This window comes from Botrytis deweyae, assembly GCF_014898535.1.
Source record: "Botrytis deweyae strain B1 chromosome Unknown BDEW_010, whole genome shotgun sequence".
Lineage (NCBI taxonomy): Eukaryota > Fungi > Ascomycota > Leotiomycetes > Helotiales > Sclerotiniaceae > Botrytis > Botrytis deweyae.
Genome location: NW_024066217.1, coordinates 986,047 through 1,003,664, shown reverse-complemented (window position 1 = coordinate 1,003,664; position 17,618 = coordinate 986,047). Strand labels below are relative to the sequence as shown.

At 44.7% G+C, this 17,618-nt stretch overlaps 6 protein-coding genes across 6 annotated transcripts; 3 read left to right on the top strand and 3 right to left on the bottom strand.

The window, feature by feature from the left end:
• Window positions 1–2,653: 2,653 nt before the first annotated feature.
• EAE98_005374 (uncharacterized protein) lies at window positions 2,654–3,839 on the top strand (the record flags this gene model as incomplete). The annotated part of the gene is made up of 4 exons (XM_038952996.1): window positions 2,654–2,802; window positions 2,854–2,939; window positions 2,992–3,628; window positions 3,686–3,839. The coding sequence occupies 4 exons, from the start codon at window positions 2,654–2,656 to the stop codon at window positions 3,837–3,839; spliced, it is 1,026 nt and encodes a 341-aa protein (XP_038810838.1).
• A 597-nt stretch (window positions 3,840–4,436) lies between these two features.
• Window positions 4,437–7,173, top strand: EAE98_005373 (uncharacterized protein). Its single transcript, XM_038952995.1, has 4 exons — window positions 4,437–5,126; window positions 5,176–5,293; window positions 5,347–5,915; window positions 5,978–7,173. Exons 1-4 carry the CDS (start codon window positions 4,791–4,793, stop codon window positions 7,025–7,027), a joined length of 2,073 nt encoding a protein of 690 aa, XP_038810837.1. The 5' UTR covers window positions 4,437–4,790; the 3' UTR covers window positions 7,028–7,173.
• Window positions 7,174–7,996: 823 nt separating this feature from the next.
• On the bottom strand, window positions 7,997–9,889 carry EAE98_005372 (uncharacterized protein; the record flags this gene model as incomplete). Its single annotated transcript, XM_038952994.1, has 1 exon — window positions 7,997–9,889. One exon carries the CDS (start codon window positions 9,887–9,889, stop codon window positions 7,997–7,999), a length of 1,893 nt encoding a protein of 630 aa, XP_038810836.1.
• Window positions 9,890–10,943: 1,054 nt separating this feature from the next.
• EAE98_005371 (uncharacterized protein) lies at window positions 10,944–12,080 on the bottom strand (the record flags this gene model as incomplete). The annotated part of the gene is made up of 2 exons (XM_038952993.1): window positions 10,944–10,960; window positions 11,018–12,080. The coding sequence occupies 2 exons, from the start codon at window positions 12,078–12,080 to the stop codon at window positions 10,944–10,946; spliced, it is 1,080 nt and encodes a 359-aa protein (XP_038810835.1).
• Window positions 12,081–13,339: 1,259 nt separating this feature from the next.
• On the top strand, window positions 13,340–14,557 carry EAE98_005370 (uncharacterized protein; the record flags this gene model as incomplete). The annotated part of the gene is made up of 3 exons (XM_038952992.1): window positions 13,340–13,368; window positions 13,468–13,617; window positions 13,684–14,557. 3 exons carry the CDS (start codon window positions 13,340–13,342, stop codon window positions 14,555–14,557), a joined length of 1,053 nt encoding a protein of 350 aa, XP_038810834.1.
• A 1,053-nt stretch (window positions 14,558–15,610) lies between these two features.
• EAE98_005369 (uncharacterized protein) lies at window positions 15,611–17,232 on the bottom strand (the record flags this gene model as incomplete). Its single annotated transcript, XM_038952991.1, has 2 exons — window positions 15,611–16,510; window positions 16,591–17,232. 2 exons carry the CDS (start codon window positions 17,230–17,232, stop codon window positions 15,611–15,613), a joined length of 1,542 nt encoding a protein of 513 aa, XP_038810833.1.
• Between the last annotated feature and the right edge of the window lie 386 nt (window positions 17,233–17,618).

Genomic DNA, 17,618 nt, shown 5'->3' with positions numbered 1-17,618 from the left:
CCAAGGAGATCATTACACGTGAAAGGTTTCTGAATGGATAGAAAGATTCTCTCCCTCCCTCCCTAGCCCTAGTAGGTGTATGTGTGTACTTCGTATGTGGATGTATGTATGTATGTTGATGGAGTATAAACTGTCTCCGAGTAACGGTATAGGTATGCGTATGCTTCGTTGTCTTGCGTTTGATCTATTGATTTATGTGGTCAAGTATGTATGCATGTATACCTTGATATATAGGTAATCAACATTCATTGTCTGGAACAGGATCGAATTGTATGGTATTGGTGGCCTTTCTGGTCTCTTCACCATCTGATTTGATTATACCTCGAGCATGATATGTGAAGTATAAACCTAGATGGATATGTATATATATATATATATATATACACATACACATACACTAGATAGACACTAGGCGTATATCATAACACTCCGTATGTACTCTCTCTTCCCCTTTGCATCGAGTTTTGATCTCTCTCTTTATCTTCATTCACATTTTGATTGTTCGCCGGCAGTGATCCAAGAATATCCCCCACTGCTATCTTCCTTTCCAGGTATCATCCGTGAATGGGTTCCACAAGGCACAGGGCTTTACCCAAGGGTTTCCTTACCGTCCCTGGTGGGAAAAGATTCTAGGGCCAGGTGACGTAGATGGCGATCAGATTAATTACTTTTGAATCTTATGCCCGAGTATCGATACCGAGTAAGTACCAGGTATGTACGATGTACGATGGAGTACACATGTAATATATCTGACATGATATCAAAAACATTAGCTACGTATGTATTACCAAGCATAAGAAGGATGAGTTTGTAATCTTCTGGGAAATGAACATATATTCATATATTCATATATTCATCTAATAATATAAGTAGGTACCTGAAGTGAGATTAATACGTAGTTAGATCTTTCTAGCAATCATTAAAGTGCATCTAGCTAAAGTTATCAACGCTCGCCTATCATCACATGACTCGTTTAACCATCTAAAATACCAATCCTTATATATACACACCTAACACCATTAAAAAAACACACCTAGGCATGATAGTCCAAGTTCCTCCTTCCCACAGCACTAGAGTCACACTTATGGCAACACTTCTAGTCTTCTACCCGGCCCGTCCCATCCCACTATTTATTAGTGTTCAGCAAAAGAAAGAACGCGAACGTTAGCTCTTCTTCGATTTGGACGTACTTCCAATACTACTTGGGAGAATCCTGCGTGGATCTGAGAATATCACCCTCCATCACCGTCTGCATCAATAAGAACCATCTGTGATTGAAGTCAATCAACCCGTTTGATACATCATAAGAATTTGACCCAAGGCCTCTGATACTCTGGAAGTCCACAATTGAGATCTTAGAGGGTCCCTTTCGATACTACCGGGGATTCTTTCTCGTGCAGATAACAATTTTGGTAAGGCGAATAGCATTTTGTCATAGCGAATCAATCGTGAAAGGCTTTTGCTACAGCGTGCCATCGTTACCTTCATCCAGTTGTCATCAGCTGACTAGGACGACACTTTACAAACTACCTAAGGTTATACCATACCTCGCAAAACATCAAGTCCCTTCTATTCAGTGATTTGATCCAAGTATGAGCTTCTACCCGAGGATGTTCCGATGATAGAGTGATAAGACATTCTCTATTCGTAAAAGAAATACGAGTCGGAATTTGACCACCTCGATAACACTTTTGAGTATTCGATTGTTTCCCTCGAATATTGATTGCCTTCTCTTCAAATATGATTTACATAATTAGGGGCTAATTACTCCTTTGATCTATTTGGAAACATTTTATTTCATTTATAGTCCAGTTATAACTCATTTAATTCAAGGGATTTCAATGGATAATGACTGGTCAAATTCATACTGTTTTTTCCCCTACGAATACGCCGTATCTATCTGATGTTCTTGAGATTCTTCGAGGTGCAAACCCTGTGAAACTTATTTAGAACTGGATTGTTCAACCAAAGAATCGAGGACTGTGTTGTCATGTTTGTAAACATCCGATAAATAGTTTCTACATCGCATCGCCTCAAATCTTTGACAATGTTCAAACGTTCGCGCATGTTCGAACGCCATCCATCCATCCATCCATCCATCAACCAGCTTCGGAGTTGTATATAGTTCCGCTTGCATATCGCAAATTTTTCCGTTCTTCAATCACCCGGAAGAGCAAGGTTTGATTTCTTTCACAAGGTGAATAGAGTTATCTCGAACCCCACCGGCTAAGTTGTCATTCAGACTATCATTGGCGAGTTAATCTCATGACGCAGGCGGGTGCTAGATCTTCCCCGCATGCAAAATACATCGTGGAGAAGCTTGGCCTTCAACCGGCAGCGGAACGAGATGTTCCGTCTGCAATTCGGAGTACAAACCAATTCATACGATTTATATTCTACAAAAGGTTAGTTGTAGACTGTTGTTCCCCACTGCGTTACAAGGAATCAATTCAAAGGATACTATCACAGTTCTTTTATATCTACCCATTCTAGTCTGTGAACATGTCTACTTTTATATTCTTGCTCTCGGAAAGTTCGGTAGGCCGTGGTCTTTTGAATTAAGTGATATACGTTGTTCTTCTCTCAACATAATCAATTAGATCTTCATATTTTCAATATCTAAATCGTAGGCTTCTTGACAGGTTTTGCAAAGATGGCTTCGTTACGCTTGGCAACTGTGCTTGCTATCGCATCTCTTCTCGCTTCCGTTCATGGAGCACCATTAGCCCAGGATACTCAGAAACACTGCTCAGCAACCTCACACTGGCCAGGTTGGAACAAACTCCAATATGCATTCGTCTTGTGAGAAACTCACCAAATAACAATGAAGAATACACATACTAATTATACTAGTGGGGACTCTTACACGCAGACTGGCTTCGAGACGAATGGCACTCAGCCGACACCTACCAATCCACTTGGAAATCCTACATATCCAGGTTAGAAGACCTTCGATTTGATATGCCTCTAAGTAGCTCTGACTTCTCCTAGGCTATACTTCTTCCAATGGTCCAAATTGGGTAGATTATCTCACAGTCAAATACAACAAATCTACCGTGTTGACGTATAATTTGGCGTATGGAGGAGCCACGGTCGACTCCGATCTTGTAGCACCTTATAAACCAGAAGTCTCATCTATTGCCAATCAAATCGAGAATCAGTTCTTCCCCACTTACGCAGGAAAGCCAGAGATAGCTCCATGGTCATCTGACAACACCCTTTTTGCTCTTTTCGACGGCATCAACGATGTTGGCAATTCGTATTTCCTTGGAGCTCCGGCAACTGCAAACCTTAACGAACGAATCATGGCAGTTTATCACGGTCTAGTAGATGAGCTCTACTACATCGGCGCTCGTAATTTTGCATTTCTGAATGTTCCACCTGTGGATAGAAGCCCATTGTCGATTGCCGGCGGGGCCGCAGCACAAGCCCAGGAAAAGCTTGATATTGCTGATTGGAATAACCGTCTTGCGACACTTGCCCAAAGCCTCAAGAAAACCTTCACGGATGTCAATGTCTTCACAGTTGACGCTCATGCCCTATTCACAAAAGTCTTGGATAATCCGAAGAGCTTTCCTCAGACATCTGTCTACCACAATACCACTGCTTATTGCGTCGCGTACGAGAAGTAAGCTATTGCCTTCATTACTCGGTTGATTCTAACCTGCTAACCAAATTACTGCAGTGGTACGCCGACATCAAATTATAGCGATCCATCTTGCTACATACCTGTCAACGAGTATTTCTGGTTGAACTCATTGCATCCTACCTATCCTATGCATGACGTTCTGGCACAGGGGGTTGCAAAAGTGTTGGAATCGGGACCTAATGTTTGTTAGAGACTTATTTGTATGCACCATGTTGAAGTCTAGGGATCTTTTTTAGTATTGCAATACGTACTGTTCTACTTGACTATTGTCTTTGTGCCTGCCCGTATAACTACAGCGAAAAGCTCTGTATCCTGACCTTTCCAATGTGGTTCTCCTAAACATGTCGCTTCGATTTTACCTGCAAACAGTCTTTCTTGTTTCTCTTTTTGGAACCCCTCTATTTCTTGATCATTTTCCTTCACTGGTATCAGTAAGGCCACGCGTGATGCTCAACGTCTTCGCGGTGAATTATTCCCTCGATCGATCTGATCCAAAGACTCCCGGGATCGACTATAATTTTTTGTACAACCACATTGTCAAAACAAGACGAATGAACTTCCCTATCAACATTTCCTATTTCTCACCAACCCACACGAAATCTTCCGGAAATTCATCCCTAATCCGTACAGCTCATTTCGAGACATTTCGCAATCACGTGGATCGGGATTCCATGACCCAATTGGGGTTAGAATATCTTATCTCAAGCTTATCGGACCCCTCTATCCACTTTTCCAAGCTTTCATATTTCGTTGGAACAGCTATCAAAGTCATCGGTCATAGAATCGGACGAGCTAGGATTTGTCCAGCCATACGATAACCTCACAATCCTCTTGAGAAATGTAATGAGAATACCACTTCAGAAACTTTCATGCGCTGGTCTGTCGTGTCTTGACCCGATTGATATACCAAGTCCCGCTCACGCACAGGTACCTGACGTTCAGTGGAGATACGCGTAGCAGATATATATTTGGAGCTTCCAGTCCCCCCATCACCTTTCTTTCTGTATACCGCTTTCTGTTGCTTTTCTCCTTGTAAAAGATCCTTTTTTATTCTGAAATTCCTTCAAAGAGAACCTAGAGTCTCAATTGGATATCTATCTGTTGTTTTTCTTCTCCCAATTGACTTCTGCAATTCGCCAGAATGGCTTCCAATAGACTTCGATCCCTCGCACATCACCTCGCCGCAACTTCCCCTCCACCTCATCCATTCGATCCTCTTTCCAATGCAGAAATTGAGAAAGCAGTTCAGATTATCCGGGCTGAAAAGGGATCCGTTCATTACAATGCCATCACATTATATGAACCTCGCAAAAAGGAGATGATGAAATGGCTCGAGAGCCCAGAAGTTGTTCCAAGACCAAAGAGAATCGCAGATGTGGTGGTTATCGCGCCAGGTGGTAAGGTGTACGATGGCTTGGTTGATCTGGCAGAGGGAAGAGTTTTGAAATGGGAAAACATTGATGGTGTACAACCTTTAGTATGTTCTCAATCTATCCCGAGCAAACAAAAGCTGACAATAAATTCAGATCACCATGGAAGATCTCCAAATTGTCGAGCATGTTGTTCGTAAAGATCCCAAGGTCATTGAACAATGTGTGTTGAGTGGTATCCCAGCGGAAGATATGCACAAAGTGTATTGCGATCGTGAGTCCCCTGTATTTTCCCTCGTTTACTCCCCTTATACTAAGCGACAACAGCATGGACCATTGGTTACGACCACCGATTTGGCAACAACGTTCGTCTACAACAAGCCCTCATGTATTATCGACCACACATGGACGATTCGCAATACTCATTCCCCCTTGATTTCTGTCCTATTTTCGATGCCGAAAAACAAAAGATCATTCACATCGATATCCCTGAGATTCGAAGACCCGTGAACAAGGCAGCGCCAAACAATTATCACCCAGCGAGCATTGAGAAAGAGGGAGGGTACAGGAAAGATATCACTCCAATCAATATTACACAACCATCTGGCGTATCGTTCAAGGTCAATGGTCGAGAGCTCAATTGGCAAAACTGGAACTTCCATGTCGGATTTAACTACAAGGAAGGTATTGTCCTCAACAACATTACATACAATGACAAGGGTACTGTCAGACCTATATTCTACAGACTGTCTCTCGCCGAGATGGTTGTTCCTTATGGTAACCCCGAACATCCACATCAACGTAAACACGCTTTCGATCTTGGAGAGTATGGAGGAGGATACATGACCAACAGTCTCTCTCTCGGCTGTGACTGCAAAGGTGCCATTCATTACATGGTACAGTCTAATCCATTCCAGCATGAAACACGACCAGTCATTTCTAACAATAGATAAACTAGGACGCTGCCTTTGTAAATCGTGCCGGTGAGAGCACCACCATCAAAAACGCCATCTGCATCCACGAAGAAGACGCCGGTATCCTCTTCAAACATACCGATTTCCGCGACGAATCCGTCATCGTCACTCGCGGCCGCAAACTCATCATCTCCCACATCTTCACCGCCGCCAACTACGAATACTGCGTCTACTGGATCTTCCACCAAGACGGCACCATCCAACTCGAAATCAAACTCACCGGTATCCTCAACACCTACTCCATGAACCCCGGCGAAGACACCAAGGGCTGGGGCACCGAAGTCTACCCGGGCGTCAACGCGCACAATCATCAACATCTCTTCTGTCTGCGCATCGACTCCAACATCGACGGCCCCAACAACACCGTCTTCCAAGCCGACGCCCTCCCCGGCGCCGGCGCCGTCGGCTCCCCCGAAAATCCCTACGGCAACGCTTTCTTCGCCCACAAAACAGAATACAAAACCGTCAACGAATCCATCTCCGACTACGACGGCGTCACCTCGCGCACCTGGGAAATGGCCAACCCCAACAAACTCAACCCCTACTCCCACAAACCCGTCTCCTACAAACTCGTCAGCCGGGAGGTTCCCAAGCTCCTCCCCAAAGAAGGCTCGCTCGTGTGGAAGCGCGCCGGCTTCGCCCGCCACGCCGTCCACGTGACGCCCTACTCAGACGACCAACTGCACCCCGCCGGACGCCACGTGCCGCAGACATCGGGGGAGCCCAGCGCGGGCTTGCCCGAGTGGATCGCCAACGGCGAGGCGTCGATTCAGAATACGGATATTGTGCTCTGGCACACGTTTGGCATCACGCACTTCCCCAGCCCCGAGGATTTCCCCATCATGCCGGCCGAACCCATGACGTTGTTGTTGAGGCCGAGAAATTTCTTCACCAAGAATCCCGCGCTGGATGTGCCGCCTAGCTACTGCAGTACGCCGAGCAGTGTGGCGGCGAGTAAGGGTGGGGAGGCGAAGAGCGTGTTGAATTTGACGGATGGGGAGAGTAGGCTGGTGGATGGAAAGAGATGCTGTTGATGGGATAATTTCATTCGAGTGAACGAGTTTTGAGAAGCGCTGTAATTGAAATTGAAAGGGAGGATTGTTTTGGATATTTGGTTATGGCGCCTTGTATATAGTACTGCGTTTTAGGAGCCTTTGAAAATGTTATTTATGTCACGTTATGATTTATTCAAATTCTTCCTATGCTTCCCTCTTCTTCGATATCGTTTGCTCTTCAGCACTGCATCGTTATGAATAAGAGTAGAAGTAATCTGCTCCATGAGTGGTAATTAGAATACATTTTCCAGCTTCGAGGTAGTTTTTCATTGGCTGGCGGGCCTGTAAGCGAGGATTCGAGCATTGCAATTTAACAGGTCAATTGACTATGCGTCATTCTGCTAGGAAGATGTTGAAGCTCGCATTTGGTCAGTTTTGATAAGTTGCTGTTATACAGACTTTCAAATACTGCTTCCAAATCACGGTTCGTAGGGAATATTCAAGCCCCAATTTAATACTGGGATAATGTTTCAAAGTCTCAAACGTTCTCATTACTATTACTGCTGCTGCTTTTGCTGCTGCTCTTTTCTCTCGCCACTGAGAGACCAGAAATAATCAACTATAGCTATTTATTAAACAATGTCTTAGAACCTGTCTTTCCGTCTCATCTTATTGTACTGTGGTGAACCATTTCGTAGCCCATCTTGATGTCCTCATAAAAATCGTATTGTAGTTTCTCATCTCGTGTCGTCTGATTCTTATCTCATATTATTGTATCGTGTTGAATCGCTCATAACCATCGTATCTCATCGAATCATCATTTACTTGCAAGCTCCTGCCATGTTCATTTGTATTTGTAAAGTCCAACGTCGTTCCTCAAATCAATATTTTGGCATCCCCTATTACCACGACCTTGGAGCTAAATATATTAAGCATGTTAGTATTCCAACATGTGAACCTTCGCTTCCAATACATCCAAGCTTTGATCATCGAAAATTGGAGGAATAGTCAGTGGTCTTCCGCTGCACTTCTACCACCTTTCCTGAGGCTAAAAGCGCTTCGCTTTCCCATTACAGTTCCTCTTCCATTTGTACCATTTTTGTTCCCATTAACACCGTCACTAATGACTTTTCCCATTCTCCCAAAGAAGCCCTTATCATCTGTATCATTTCTAGGCATTAGAGCTTTATTCTTCATTACTGTAGCATATTGAATTTGCCATTCCCTGAGACTCTTCTTAGCCGGACTTGTACAGCACAATGATGCAAGAAACATCATGACCTTCTGAGCTCGTTTATCAAAATCTTCTAGAAAGTGTGCTGGAGTTGAGACGGCGAGAACAGTCTTATGTGATTTGACTGGGGTCTTCTTGCGAGATCTCTCTAGGAATGGAGCCGGCGAATCAGAATTCGATGGAGAATTTGCTTCTCGGAGTGTTTTACCGGTGCGTCTGTAGTGAGAGGATGGTTTTTCACGTTTGATATCGCTATCTCGTGGAACAGGAAGGGGATTGATGACACAAACATGAAAATCTTCGCTCTGATACCGGTCTGACACGGCTTGAAATCGACCGCACCAGTAAGCAAAAGGCTGAGCGGTATGGACCTGGAGGGTATTTGTTGTAAACTCCGGAATCGGCGAGTATTTTGTTGTCGAGATAGTTGGGCCTGCAGAATGAGTGGGGTTTGACGTTGAGCGATTACTATGAAGCCATTGAATAGAGGATGAGTTCTTGAGAGTAGAGAAGACACCAAACGTTTTTGATTTGGGAAGAGAATTCGATTCCTGTTTTGGCTCCGGTGTCAGCTCCGATGTTTTAAAAGCAGTTTGGCATGGTCCCGCAGGAGATGTTGCATTGGTTTGAATGTTTGGTAACGCCCAAATTGGTGAAGTGTGCCGTCTTCGTGCCCGACTTTCTTCTCCCTTTTCTATAGCTCTCCTCACTGGAGAATGGAGATGTCGACGACTAGTAGACTTCAAGTTGGATCCTGATGTGGGGCTTGGAATCCTTGAGGAGTCACGATCTGGCATCCTTTGATTTTGAGAATTTGGTTGGCTAATATCCGTACTAGATGCAGAAGCAGTCAAGACAGAGCTAGCAACGGTAGGATTGCTATATAGCGGATGCGGGTAGTAATTGTTGGTGTGTGCAGACCCACGACGACCATGCAAGACTCTTTCATGTAATTCACTTTTGGGGGCAAACGGAACTGGCGGAGCGTTCTCATTGGAATCTGATAACTTCTTGATGTTTGGAGATGAAGCTGAGTATGGTAAATTGCTAACCTGGTTTCGTTTTGACAAAGACGGGGCCGATAAGTTTGGAGAAGAAGACTGTGAATTCTCTAGAAACTCTATGTCGCGAGCTGTCAATTCAGGCAGGAAATTACGTCTTTGATGAACTTTGCCTACTTTATCATCGGTTTGAAGTAGGGATGAGGTCAAAGCCGGTGAACTTGAGGGGATTCTACGTGCTGTTGAAGCTGCGATTTTCGTGTATTGAGAATTTGAGGGTGGACCTCTGGACGAGTGATTTGGCGAAGGGGCACTATTTGCATCGTTGATTCTGGTGCGTGGGGATGACTTTGGATTCACAGGTTCCCTTCCGAGACGGAACCGTGAAGACGAGACCGAAACTGGCGAATTGTTGACAGGCCTACGCAGGGACGATACCGGGCAAGGCAAATTACTGCTTTTGGGGGGTGAAGAAGCTGTACCATGCGAGATTGGAGAATGATGAGCAGTCCTCTTAACAAGAATTGGGAGGGTCTCAACTAGCCATTGCGTGTTTGATCCCCGTTCATATCTGTAAGTAGACCTTTTTGACGAGTTCAAATGACTATCTTCCTCTGATAAGAGACTCGATGGGAGTGCGGCCATGCGACGATGATAGTTGGCCATATCCGTTGATTTGCTCTCTACAAAAGTCTCACACAATTAGCATGCAAAGTCTCAGAAAGTGCATAGAGCGACAAGAAAGTCCTCCAACATTCTCGAAATTCCATGGAAGCTTATTTTAGAAGTGTTTGCCGACTATGAATCCATACACATACAAATACAGATAGACATGATGGAATTGCAAGGTTTGCATCGTATATAATCCAACTCCTGCTCTGTTGATATCGACCTGTTCCAAAAGAAATTGGTAATGAGATGTCAAACTTACCACGAATTTTGGTTTCTCTTCAGCTTCAAGATATCAAAGCCACTTTATAGTCCGGTCGTTTGGGTCGCGAGTCGCAAGCTGTACTCCAGATTCTGGGGTTGTTCTGGTTGAGAAAACAACAATTGAAGATTAAAGCAGAAGGAATGACAAGAGTTGTCAAAACTAAGAAGATCGTAAACTTTTGGGAACCTTGCCAGGCAAATAAGATGGGGGGGTTCTGAAGGATTTATCATATCCTCATCATTGCCTGATGCGGAGGCGGCGTGATGAATACCTAGGCAAAAGTTCGATTTCAAAAATTCGATAACATTTGTTGAATGATAAATATCCCCTTCATTTAGGAGATGATAAAAATAAAGTCTGTCGTCTGAAAGATTGGTTGAAATAAGAAGAGATTGGAAGGGAAGGAATCACTGATTATTGGTGAAATTGATTGAAGTCTTTGATTTTAAGAAAAGAATGTGGAAGGTGCGTTCTTAAAATATGGCCGCTATACATGACATCGATAGTGAATTTACAAATAGGTACATAGGTAATACATACCTGTCCATTCACTTCACTTCACTTACCTCAGAAATTAGGTTAACTAATAAAGGTACTGATCATGGCTATCGTCTGGAACATTAAAACATTCGAATGAAACTTGCAGCATGGTTTGAGGAAAATGGACACATGGTCCTCGGATGGATATATACATCAACAGCATTACCGCTTCTACTACGAGGTAATGTAATCATGCCCTTGGCACTTAATAAGGGTTTGTCGTTTGGTTTAACGGTTTAAATTATACTATTGTACTTTGTCGTCTGTCATCCTATTAGCAAACTATAGCACTGCGTGCGGGTATACTTCATTTCCCTTACTTTCCCCATTCCATCCCTCGATATCGAACTCAAACCTCATATCAGCTTGTCCTCTTTCCATCGGATTGCCTTCTTCATCAAACAATGAGCGCTCTATAAATGTGACATGTCCTTGCCAATCTACGAGAATGATGGTTTGCCTTTGGGTACCGTAAACGCCAGATATAACATTATTGTTCTCGGGCGTTGGCCTTTGCTCCTCCTGATCCTTGATCCGCTGTTCCTTCATTTCGACTGCGGATTCTTCGTTGGATGACGATACCTTCCCGACAGCAGCTGCAATCTCGTCTGCTTTTGGAACTTCTGAAGCTGGGGCTGCATGGCCGATGGTAGGTATGAAGATTGACTTGCGCAGCTGATAGATATACTCCTCAAAGTCCTGACTGTCATCTTTCTTCGGGAGCGTATCAATATCCAGAACAGTGAACAACTTCTTGATTAGCTCCTCTTCTCCAAAGCCATTGTGTACCACTTCTTCTACAACCTCCAAGACCTTTTCCTTGCCAGACTTAATCTTGGGCCAAGTTATTGGATCATCGTAGGAAGTATTACTTAAGCCGTAAACCTCTCCTCTGTTGGCCGCTACCCATGGTACTTCATCTGGGGTTCCGCTGCGATTTGAAATGATTGCTAGAGGTTCCATTTGGTCGTCAGAGGATCTTTCTTTTCGCAACTTCCCGCATACCAAGGAGAACCCGCCGACACCTTTCACTCCATCCCCGTCCAATAGCCTGTGTACAAATTGTTTGGTACTCTCGTCGTTTTCTGCCGTCAACCAAGCCGTGACCATACCGCCTCGACTCCTCGTTCCTTGTACGGGATGGTCTTTGTCGTGGGTATTTGTTTCGCGATAATTTGTAAGAACTGCAAAGTTACCAGCTTTCGTAATGCCTAGCCATGTTCCTTGCTCGGCACGTTGAAGGTCTCGACTTGAGAGGATTTCCTGATGATTGGAAGACCACCAGTGTGGCTTGCTGGTCGGCCGAAGAATGAATTCATCTCGATTATCAAGGATGATGAGTGCGTAGGACGGATGTGCGGTAGTTGCTAAGACGATACACATACTGGCGGGTATTATAGGTAGGTAGATGGATGGGTTGAGTAAAGTTGAAGAATGTCAAGTGTGCTCGAGGTGTGGCAGCTGTCAAAGTTTATTAGTGGAAGAAAGAAATGTAACCTACCAGAAGGTACGACCTCTTATAAGAAATCTCTCTGAGATTTTTGTTGGGAGGAAGAAATGAGGAAACTCAGCCCATATTCCTCTGGGAGAATGGATCAGGCCATAAAAGGTCCAAGAATTTCGAGTCTGTACTCGTTTATACTCATTCACCCATATACTTTTCTGGGCGCATTGAACGGCAGGTTCATTACCCCATGATCTTCCGTGTCCTGTACACCCGACCACTGGTGGACTAAGTGATGGTTTAGTCATTCCTGGGGTCAGAGCTTTAGGTGTAAGCCATTGAGCCATTGAGCCATTGAGCCATTGAGCCATTCCATCATTCCATCATTCCATCTACTGCCTTGACTGCTTGATACTCCGCACTACGTATGTCGTAATGAAGTGAACCCATAAGGCTGTGGGTGGTGTGTGTATACGTACCTACCTCGGTCGCCCTCTTTGATTGCCATCATGGTCATTTGTCATTGGGAGACACCGGGGCATGGGTAGATATAAGACTTTACTAAATACTAAATTCATTAGACTTCACAGCTAGACTTCACAGCTTGCGTGTAACATGAAAACTACGCTGGATTGAATTTCCAATACGATAACAATGATTCAGCTGGCAAATGATGGTTCAGGATTCCTCCCCTTGGTATATGCAAATGTCGTATCGTAGAGTCTCCAAGATAGACAGCTGATAGACAGCTGATACTCCCGTATCGATAAGGAAAACAAGTCCAAACGCACCAAAAGGTCAAAGAAATCCTTGAAGCTAGGTACTAGGTAGGGAGGTAGGGAGGGGAGGTAGGCTAATAAAGAGACTCCCTAGCTCAGCTTGGATATACCGAGCCTAGTATGTAGGCTACTAGGGAGGTACTTGACTTCGTAACCTTATTACATGATCAACGTCACTCACCACCGCCATCATCACCACCACCACCACCACCACCTCCACCATCATCAATACATCTCCATCTCCATCTCTATCTCCATCCCCATTCCTTCCTTTCACTGCAACAACCTACACTCTCATCGTCTGTACTCCACTACTTGCCCTTTTTTATTATCAAAAGCATTAAATCGTGTAGTACCTCGTATACCTAGCTATCGCTCTTGACTTTACCAGACAATCAGATTGAGCCCCCAACCCGATCATGTTCGATACATTCGCAAGGCTCTTATCGTAAGTAATACCCCGCCTTTATAGATTCACAAACTGCCCAGAATACCCAAGTAACAGCAACAATATTATATATTAACCATATACTAATGAAGACTTTAGTTCTGTTCCTACATTTCTTTTTCCAGTGTTCGCATCCTACAAAGCTCTCAAGACCTCGGATCCGGCATTATTAACACCATGGCTTATGTATTGGGTGGTACTTGCGATCGCTTTGTTCGCTGAATCTTGGGTTGGGTTTATACTAGTTTGGTTCGCAGCCATCTCTTTCACGAAATCGCACTCACAAAAATCCCTCTAACAATAAATTTCAATTAGGATACCTTTCTACTCGTGGTTTCGACTCGGTTTCCTTCTCTACCTTATCCTCCCTCAAACCCAAGGCGCAAGAGTCCTCTATCAAACACACGTTCACCCATGGCTTCACAATAATGAGCTCGCCATCGATGATTTCATAGCTTCTGCTCATGAACGCGCAAAAGCCGCTGGTATGACATATCTCAAACAAGCTATAGAATTGATTAGGCAGCAGGTCTTTGGTCTTCCGCCCAAAGAACCCACACCACCATCAACACCTTCCACCTATTCATATACACAAAGTCTTATGGCACGCTTCAATCTACCATCTGCTAGACCTTCATTCCCATTAAATCCTGTCGGAGGTGCTGCTAGCAGTGCGACAGACTTTTACTCCCTCCTTGCTTCAGCAGTTTCCGCTGCTACTTCCTCCAACGCTGCTACCGGTGGATCGGATACTCGTGATCTTTCGAACAGTGGGATGTTGATACCTCCTCATGTATCTGGGAGTGAACGTATGACTTTCATCCAAGCACAGCGCGAACGCCTTTCAATCCTTCTTTCAGCTTTGGACAAGGAGGCGCAAACACTACAAAATGAAAAACGTGTCCCGAGAAATATTTCCAGTATGTCATTTGATGGCACTAGCAGCGAAGATGATAACCTCGATCGACCAAAGAGCTCCATGAGCGGAATGACCTCAAGAAAGAGTGAGCCTGATTTTGAAAAAATCGATGCAGATAGTGGGACGGAAGAAGTCGGTAAAGCAAGAAAAATGATGGAGAGGACGACATCCAGTGGGAATTGGATGCCATGGGCGTGGGGAGCAAAACCAGCAGACCCAACTGACAACCATTCTGAGGATAAAGGGAAAAGCTCAGGTATTGATGCATAACTAGTCCAGTGACTCGGTATACGGTGTTTTTAAACATAAATTTGAAGGCTTGTTTCAATAGCTTTGAAGCATTGGGATAGACGCATATTCCATGGATTGGGTTGCGACAATAGGAGAATAGGAGCAGTGGGTATTGACTTTTGAGATCGGCGCTGATATGAACAAAGAGGTATGGTACAGATTGGCAATTGCAAGCTTTTTGATAATTCTATAAATTCAAGTTGATCAGAGTTATTCTTTGCAGCAAACAAATTTTTATGACCAATGAAGCCTATTCTGAGGCTCGTTCCCCCTAGAGAATATCTTTTTCGGTCCTGGTGCAACATTTTATTTAAGTGAGCCACTGTTCAAGATGGAATAGACGTATGAAATCTGGGTTCCTTACTCGGAGCTAACCATTAACACATTCGCTAGAAAATAGAAAATAGATTAGCGCATATAGGATTGTAACCGAGCGACGAAGTGGACTCTTCATGCTAGACCGCACTCCTCCTGCCTTTTTCTCGTAAAATTGTCTGAAAGATACATCGTTCGTCTTTCGTATGGCAGTTGCTTAGTATTGAATCTAGGCGGCCTAGCAAGGATTTGTAATTATATTTCCATTTCCATGGTTATAGTGTGGAAAAGGAACGGCCTCGCCTAAGGTTATCTGATTTTCCTGCAGAAATCACATGAATCATGAGTCCTCTACCATGAATAATTTTGCTCAGATCCCCTAGTTGTTTTTTTCGACTTTACATTTTGCGGCATGTTGCTTTTTCTGGATGGAGAAAATACGACGGACTCAATGGATATTCTAGAGAGTTTTCTCTTTACTGCTACCGGGGCGAGGACTGCTCTGGTATAAGTTGAGAGGGTGAAGTGAAGCGAGCGGTCGGACCAGTAATACTTTTAATCATGGAGCTTCGGTTTATGTTTCAGGAGGAGAATGAGAATGCTAGGGATTTGATATTGATAAAATGCATTGATTAAGATGATCTATACATATTATCAAACGATCATGCAGATACATACATAGCTCATTATCATCTCTCATATCTCATACATCACACATCATAAAACTCGTTCCGCCTCCTCCTGCGCATCTCGCGCTAACCTCGACCTCCCCAACCGCTTCTCCGTAATAACCATCGCTTCCGGAAACCACTCTGGAACAGCAGCATCCGCACTCTCACTCGCCTTCCACGAACAAATCATGTGCGCGAGCGCCTTCCCAGATAACCACGCGTGAACCATTCCCTCGCCGGAAAAGGCCGCGGCCGCCCACTCGGCTCCGCGCGCGGTGGTTAGGCTCCGCTCCGTGAGAGATGCGGGCAGTTTGCCTACCCATGGGAGCCCATCGCTGCTGAATCCCATATTTCCCGTCCACATTGCCGATACGGCGGGGTCGTTTACGGCGCCCCAATTTTCGGGCGCGAAGACGGCCCCGAGGACGCCGCGGAGATGGATGTTCGCGTACATGTTTAATTCTGCATCGGTGCTCACACCCGTTTCGTGGATTCCGCCGTCCTGAGTCTGGGCGTATCCGCCACCCATCATCATTTCACCGTTCGAAGCGGCGGAGACGGGGAGTTGGGTGAGATAGTCGAAGCCGCGATCGTAGTTGAAGATCCAGGAGTGGTCGCTTTGGGGTTTGAATTTGTCGCCGGGGGGCTGGGCGGACATCTGTCCGACGATGGGGAAGATGCAGCCCTTGATGCCCGGGACCAGGTGGCCAATGTGGGCATTGGTGCAGTGGATCACGTGTTTGGTTTTGATTGTTCCTCGTGGTGTCATGACTTCGTAGCCGTCACTGCCTCCGCGGATCTCGGATACGCAGGTGTTTGTCTCGAGGAGGAAGTCTGATGGGAATTGTTTTCGTAGATGGGCGAGAAGTCCAGTGACGAATTTGTAGGGCCACATGGCGCCCGCAATGCCGGTTACGGCACCAGCAGCATTTGGAATTCCAAACTCCTTTGTAAAAGTTAGCAAAAGTGTTCACACGAATCGAGCGTTGCAAGGCCGTGAAGTAGAAAGTTTACAGTAATATATACCTTTGCTAGTTCATCGGTTTTGATAAAACCCCACCCCTTAGAATCATCCGGCATCTCGGCCATGAAAAGCTCAATATCTTTCCGGACATCTTCCCAAGCTTCTTGGTGAAAATACACACTCAAGAAACGCACTTTGCGAACTTGTGTCTCTTCAGTCAACCCCAAAGTTTCCGCACTTTTGATCAGCGCTTCAAGATGGGACATGCGCATTTTGTGGATTTTGATGGCTTCCTCTTTACCCAAGCGTTCTTTAAGCATGGCATACTCCTCACCAGTTTCCAAAATGTGCCCACCATTCCTGCCCGTGGCACCACTGCAGCTATCTCGAGCATCTAGCATGATCACTTTTGGATGCGACGAAGAGTGAACTTCTGATGGGCTGGCCGTTTCGAGATCTTCCAACAAAGCTTGTGCGACGGAGGCTCCGGTGATTCCAGAACCAATAATGACATGATCGGCAAATTTTGGTAGGTGCTCTGATTGTACACTTGCAACAGCGGGATGCGGTTCCTTCATCCAAAATGATTTTGTTGAATGAACTGCATCTGGAATTCCAGGGTCGGCAAATACTCGGTCAAGAGCTTCTTGTCTTACTGCAAGTGGTATGTGTGAGCTACCAAGCTGAGGGACGATGAATGACATGATTCTGTAAGTCTGATTTGTAGAATTGAAATTGCAAAGTCTTGGAAGGATAAGATATCAAGCAGTCTTGAATGCCAAAGCCTTTGTGGTGTTTGCTGCGAGATTCGTAGTTGTAATAATTATTCTGAAGAAATTTGGAGATGAGTCAAAATTGGTACGATGGCGGTATACTTTTTGAGCGTTTTCTAGGTCATGAACGTTTCGATATTCATCAAGTAGGTGTGGGAAGCTTCAGCTGCACGAATGCATATATATCTGCGACCCCACTATTGCATACTATACCAATTCGGAAGGTGTATGCGGTAGATCAATTTATCCACTGATAAACATTCGGGCTTCTCACACGCAGAATCATTGCAATTCGTTGTGGATAAGAATTGAATGAT